We start from the raw sequence: 7,332 nt of genomic DNA, 5'->3' as shown, positions 1-7,332 counted from the left end.
AGAATCACCCAACCAGCTTGATTTAATATGAGTGGATTTCCACTCCCAGAATTCCCCAATCAGCGTGCTTTAAGATGGATGGACTTCAATTCCCAGAATTCTCCAGCCAGCTTGATTTAATATGAGTGGGCTTCCACTCCCAGAATCCCCCAGCCAGAATGCTTTCAGATGGATGGACTTCCGCTCCCAGAATTCCCCAGCCAGAATACTTTAAGATGGATGGACTTCAATTCCCAGAATTCCCCAGCCAGCATGCTTTAAGATGGGGGGACTTCAATTCCCAAAATCCCCCAGCCAGCTTGATTTAATATGAGTGGACTTCCACTCCCAGAATTCCCCAGCCAGAATGCTTTCAGATGGATGGACTTCAACTCCCAGAATCCCCCATCCAGCCGGCCGATTGCAGGCTGATTCTCACCATGTTATGACGCATATTGGTAGTTAGGCTATATTGGCAGCTGCCAGTGCAGAAATTTGCTTTATATCCTTTGGGCTGATGAATCCATTTCCACTTCAGATCCTTCCGAAAATCTATATATAGCGGGTGAAGGCAACAGTCTTTATCCGGATTCCTGCGTTAAGCCAGAAGAAGAATTTCAGGAGTCAAATCATATGGCATTAATCAGTGGAACTCACAGCCACAAGATAGAGCGACATACAGGTATTCCTCAACTTGCAACCATTCCTTTACTGACTGTTCGAGGTGACGACGGCACTGTGAAAAGCGACTTACGACCATTTTTCACCCTGACGACTGCTGCATCTTCCCCACAGCATCAAAATTCAGACGCCTGGCAACTGACTCGTATTTATGACAGTTTCAGCGTCCCAAGGTCAGGCGATTCCCCCTTTGCGACCTCCCAACAAGCAGAAATCAATGGGGAACCAAGATTCACTTAACGACCGTGTGGCTCGCTTAACAACCGCAGCGTTCCACAAAACCAGCGTTCTGCTTTGCCGCTAAAAAAGGTCGCCAAATGGGGACTCGCGTCTTTTTTTTTTTTCAGAGTGCAAAATGTTTGGGGGTTTTTTTTTTTGCATGCAGAAATAAAAATCTTCTTTCTCTGTATCAGTTCATTGATTTCATAAATGCAATGCAGTCTAGTTTTTTTTATACATAGCATAAAGATAAAATAATAATACAATAATATACAATACAATAGCAGAGTTGGAAGGGACCTTGGAGATCTTCTAGTCCAACCCCCTGCCTAGGCAGGAAACCCTATACCGTTTCAGACAAATAGCTATCCAACATCTTCTTAAAGGCTTCCAGTGTTGGGGCATTCACAACTTCTGGAGGCAACTTCTGTTCCACTGGTTAATTGTTCTAACTGTCAGGAAATTTCTCCTCAGTTCTAAGTTGCTTCTCTCCTTGATTAGTTTCCACCCATTGCTTCTTGTTCTACCCTCAGGTGCCTTGGAGAACAGTTTGACTCCCTCTTCTTTGTGGCAACCCCTGAGATATCGGAAGACTGCTATCATGTCTCCCCATGTCCTTCTTTCTATTAAACTAGACATACCCAGTTCCTGCAAGGGTTCTTCGTATGTTTTAGCCTCCAGTCCCCTAATCCTCTTGGTTGCTCTTCTCTGCACTGTTTCCAGAGTCTCCACATCTTTTTTACAACGTGGCAACCAAAACTGGACGCCGTATTCCAAGTGTGGCCTTACCAAGGCATTATAAAGTGGCATTAACCCTTCACGTGATCTTGATTCTCTCCCTCTGTTGATGCAGCTAGAACTGTGTTGGCTTTTTTGGCAGCTGCTGCCCACGGCTGGCTCCTATTTAAATGGTTGTCCACTAGGACTCCAAGATCCCTCTCACAGTTGCTACTATGGAGCAAGGTACCACCTATACTGTACCTGTGCATTTTGTTTTCTGCTGGATGTTTTTGAGGGGAAACAACAACCAGTGTATCTTACCTAGGGCAGCTGGAGGTGTTAGCTGCCCGGCGATGGCGACCCTTTGGGGCAGCATCTGGCTGATTTGGGGGCAGCAAGGTGAGGAGGAGGTGTGGGGCTTTGTGCGTGAGATCTGGGGGTCTGGACCATCCCTTCCATGCCTCCTTGATGAGGTTGTCATCCAGACCTGTATAAATGGACAGAAGCATATATTACACTCATACCAAAGGTTGTGAGACCTGCAAGCCCTTTTGAAGTTCCTTTTGGATTTCAGGCCTGCCACTGTGGGAAAATGGGAGGGGGGATTATATGGAGTTGGCTGATATGTAGCCATAATAACATTCTTCTTGGAAACTTAAGGTCATCCTTTGTCTCTGCAGCTAGCCAGAACTGGATGGGGGGGAATCTGTCTTCGTGGGAGTGGGAGATTGGACCATGGGATGGACTTGTGAGTGTGGGGGCAAGATCTTGAACTTTCAACTGGGTGGGAGAAACCTGGAAGTTTTCCGATTCGGGTTTCCCCAGATGTGCCAATATAGCTCTCTTAATAAATTGGAACTTTGGGGAATCCTTTGTCTCGTACTCTGATTTAATTTTGGATGTTATTTGAAACCCTGACAAAGGTATGATAATTTTTTTTACAGACCGATATCTTTATTGAAGGCGGACTATAAAATACATGTTTCAATCATTGTAGAAAGACTTTAAAAACTTTTAAACCAATTCGTATACCCAGACCAAAGTGGACTCTTGCCTAAGAGACCAATCAAAGACAACATGAGTATAATTTCAAACACGTTGGAGTACTATGAAGCACATCCAGGGAAGCAAATGGCGTTGATCTTCCTAAATGCGCAGAAAGCATTTGACAATGTGAGTTGGCAATTTACGTTAGCACAGCTGAAAGATAGGGATTTTGGGGAGAGATTTATTAATAGGATTAAGGCGATATACTATAAGCAAACAGGCCTGTATAAATGCACAGAGAACACACTAATTTTTGTTGCTGCAGCAAGAGTTTGGAAAATTCACTGATCCACAACTCAAACTCCACAATCAGGGTGGAGTAGTGGTGAAGAGGCTGAAGTAACAGAGTTATGCTCATGGACAGCTTTACCAAGTGGACCAGAGAGGAAAACGTGACTTATTTCTACTTGGAGGGATCCTCTGAGATTGGTGGCTTTCTTGCAGACATTTTGTTACCCAACTAAGTAATATCGTCAGTGCTAGAAGAGAGTGTGGTTTATGGAGAGGAGGGGGAGGAGGGGATAGGAGAAGGAGAAGAAGGGATGGCAGATGAGAAGGGAGAGGAGGAGGAGAAGAAGGAGAGGAGGAAGAGGAGGAGAAGAAGAAGAATGAGGGAGAAGGAGGAGGCTTGCAAATATATATATTTGCAAGCCACGCCTACCTGCAAAGAGAGTTTCCAGAGGCTCATTGTGCTGGGAGTTAATTGTGTTCCAGGCTGGGGTGGAACTGCAACAGGGACAGTGCAATTCCAGTTTGAAACTCAGTTTCTTCCCTGATTGGGTGGGAAAAAACACAGAAAAAGTCACAAGAGAAAAATGACTCCCCCCCCTTTGGTTCTTTTTAAAATTATATGTATATGTATATGTATATGTATATGTATTTGTGTTACAACCCCTGGTACGCCCAAATATTTATCAGCACAAATACAACATATATATATATATAAGTGAACCATGTGGCCACTAAGTGAATCCATTCACCACCATCCCATGGATTTTGTGGACGCTGGGCAGGAAGGCCACCACTGCCACATAGCCCTACAATGCTTCAACCGGCAATAATACATACCAGTGGCCAAGCATCGGGGTGTTAATCTCCTTACCATGCGATGGTCGTAAATGTGAGGATTGGTCATGTCTGTTTTTTTCAGTGCCACTGTTGCTAAACCAACGGTCTAAGTCAAGGACTATCTGTCCTTTTGAGAATACTATATGTATGTATGTATGTATGTATGTATGTATTTGTGTTACAACCCCTGGTATGCCTAAATATGGGAGGAAGGTCACTACTCCCTCTTTCTGTCCTTCGGCTCATCACAGAAGACCATGCAGGCAGAAAACCATATTTTTATTTTTAATGTTGCCTTTTTTTTATATATTTATGTTGTATTTGTACTGATAAATTTATTTTTTATTTATTTATTTTATCAGTACAAATACAACACACACACACACACACACACACACACACACACACACACACACACACACACACACACACACACATATATATATATATATATATATATATATATATATATATATATAATTTATCAGCACAAATACAACACATATCAGCACAAATACAACACACATTTTTCTTTAACACACAATAGCATTCATCACAATAACATTGATAACTACAATAGCAATAATATTTAGCTTGTCTATTTTATCCAATTTTCCATTTTAACATTTATCCATTTTAGGTCCCTACATTTCTAAATGCTGTTTTTATGATCTAACCATTGATAAAATAAGTCGCATGTCAAAAAAATATTCAGTATCCTCTTTGTCCTTAGTAGTAAGCGTTAGTCTATCCATTTCTACGCATTCTAATATTTTCTTTAATATACATCAGCGCTTAGTAAAAAGTGTATGGCTGGGGTCAATTTATTTCTACATAATAATAATAACATTTACTTGTACACAGTAGCATTCTTCCAACTTCTAATTTCTACCTCTGTTATCTAACCATTGCTAAAAAAAAAATCCCATGTTAAAAATATTCTGTGCCTTCTTTATCCTTTATCTTTAATGTTAAACTATCCATTTCTGCAAAATCTATTTTTTTAAAAAAAAATATTTTCATCTGTAGGAGTGTCCTCATTTTTTCCAAGGTTGTGCAAATATACAATTCTCACTGCTGTACTTTTGAGAATGCTGATTGTTGTTACTCTCTTCCAGCTTAGTAAAGCCTTCTTACCTCTGTTCCTCATCCACCGACGGACACTCTCGGTGACATCAAACGACACCCACTCGGCCTGATGCCTGGGCAGTAAAACACGGCTTCCCACATAACGCTGGGTCTGGGCAGAAGACTCCCTCGTTGGTCTCACCTAGAGATGACAGAGTTCAGGTATTTTTTTTAAAATACATTATTTTAAGCTCTTCAGGCAGCTGTCCTAGTCAGTTTCTTAGCCTAATATCCCCAACAGGAGATTTAGCATCAACGCCCAAATCGGTGGCTGCAAGATTCCAAATCTCCTAACCTGAGAGAGCTCCACATGTTGCTCGGTGGCGTGGGATCCAGGATTTGGGACCTTGTAGATCCTCAGCTCAGCTTGGATCAGGTTGCTGAAGTTGGGGTGCGCAGCGGAGACCCCAAAGTGCAGGAATCGGAAGAAGGGGGTGGAGAAAGGGCCGGGGATGGAATCTGTGGGGTGAGAAAAAAAATCCGTCGGTGATTTTTATTCCATTATAATCATCAATTTAAGTGAAGTCTTGGCCACTTTAAGACTTGCGGACTTTAACTCCCAGAATCCCCCAGCCAGCGCAGTAATTCTGGGATTTGAAGTCCGCAAGTCTTAAAGTTGCCAAGTTTGGAGATCCCTGGAGATCCCTCTTCCTTCCTTTTCTCCCCATTTTCTCCTCCTTTTGCCAGAGGCCTATCTCCCCCCTTTTTTTTACAAGTACCCCTCCCCTTACTATCAGCATGTCCGGAGGTCAACATTTCCACCCGCCTGACTTCTTTGGCGTAATATTCCTCGTCTTCGCGCTGAGCCGTGCGCCGTCCCTTGCAGGTGGCCAGCCGCCTCACCGGCTCCAGCGTGCTGTCGTAGAGGAGCATCACCTCGGGGGGCAAAGGATGGGGCACCCCTTCTTCCTTGGGGGGTGTCTCCAGCTGCAGCTTGCTAAGAATCTGGCCTCGGATTGCCTCAATCCTTCTGGCCCGAGCCGCCTCAAGATCCAAATTCTGGCACATGGAAAATGCGCAATCAGTCATGTGCTGGCCAAGGATCCATGAGGCCATTAGGAGGACGGAGAAGAAGGACATGCTTACAGAGGGTGGGGTTTGGGGATGCCAGTTCCCCCCCCGCCACTCCCGTCCTTCCAGAGCCCTTGCTAAGCCCAGGATCAATTAGATCCCCTTCGGAGATAGTATTGGATCTTTGTTGTTCTTTCCAATGTCCACCATCTGTTCCTTGCCTGATCTTTGGTGGAAACGTTTTGAAGTTCTCCAAAGTTTTTTCAGTTCACTGTTTAATGATCAGATTCCTTGATTCTTCCCAGTTAGAGTTGGGGACCTTCTGAAGTTCTCCAAAGATTTTTTTTTCAGTCCACTGTTTGATGACCCAAATCCTTGATCTTCCCGGCTGAAGTTGGGGACCTCCTAAAGTTCTCAAAAGTTGTTTTCAGTCTGCTGTTTGATGACCCAAATCCTTTTGATTCTTCCCAGCTGGAGACCTTCTGAAATTCTCCAAAGTTTTTTTTTTCAGTACACCGCCTGAAGATCTGGTTCCTTGACTCTTCCCGGCAGGAGTTGGGGACCTTCTGAAGTTCTCCAAGGTTGTTTTCAGTCCACTGTTTGATGACCTGAATCCTTGATTCTTCCTGGCAGGAGTTGAGGACCTCCTAAAGTTCTCTAAAGTTGTTTTCAGTCTGCTGTTTGATGATCCAAATCCTTGGGTTGGAGTTGAGGACCTTCTGAAGTTCTCCAAAGTTGTTTTTTTTCCAGGGATGGCTTTGTGTTCTCTTAGAACCACCATCTGTAGAAGCTTGAGCCAAGTTGCAAGGGTTTGGAGGACCTTTTGAGGGACCTCTGTGGCCCCTGGACCCTCGCCGTGCCTGCTCTGAATCTCCTTGGATGGGTCCGCATCCACCAAGAACCTTTGCAAACATCTCCCCTTCAGCCTTCCAAGCTCACCTCCACCTCCTTCCTGCCACATGACCTTGTCACACAGAGCCACCATTGATGGCTGCTCTTTGCCGGTCTTTCAAGCAGTCCTGGATAATTTTAGACCTTGGATTCCACCCATTTTGGGGGATTTCCACTTATGTGAGAACAAACACTGCCTTGTTTCGGGCAAAAATAAATCTCAATTTTTAATTGGCGGAAGAAATGAAAATAAGCAAATACACTGAAACGGAGCCAGCTAGCCTTCCTCTGGAGGCCAAGTTCCCAAAGGGTTTCCAGAACCACAAACCCCATCAGCCCCAGCTGGTTCACCTGGGAATGAGAGAAGCTAGAAACCTTGGCAACCTTCATAAGTTTCCAAGCTGGACATTTCAGCCTTCAAAATACAGTCTTACGGTCCCGCAGTTTCGCTCGCCTCGTTCACACAACCAGGTCACATCTGGGTTTGCCAACTGTGTAGATCCAGGTTATTTGTGGGCCAGGGTTTGCTGGTTTTGTGGCTGCTTTGGGCACAGACGAGCTGGTTAGTTAGATGAACAGACTGTACGG

The 7,332-nt window shown here is 44.2% G+C and overlaps 1 protein-coding gene across 1 annotated transcript; it reads right to left on the bottom strand.

Annotated features, from left to right (window-relative positions):
• Nucleotides 1-418: 418 nt before the first annotated feature.
• Nucleotides 419-5,922, bottom strand: LOC309382428 (transforming growth factor beta-2 proprotein-like; the record flags this gene model as incomplete). Its single annotated transcript, XM_081971945.1, has 6 exons — nt 419-572; nt 1,921-2,086; nt 3,308-3,418; nt 4,852-4,984; nt 5,138-5,301; nt 5,574-5,922. Coding segments are annotated over 6 exons (1,077 nt in total), but the record flags the coding sequence as incomplete, so codon positions are not given.
• Between the last annotated feature and the right edge of the window lie 1,410 nt (nt 5,923-7,332).

The sequence above is a fragment of the Natrix helvetica genome (assembly GCF_964273705.1).
Source record: "Natrix helvetica genome assembly, contig: HAP1_SCAFFOLD_463, whole genome shotgun sequence".
Taxonomy (NCBI): domain Eukaryota; kingdom Metazoa; phylum Chordata; class Lepidosauria; order Squamata; family Natricidae; genus Natrix; species Natrix helvetica.
This window is presented reverse-complemented; position numbering and strand designations above follow the sequence as displayed.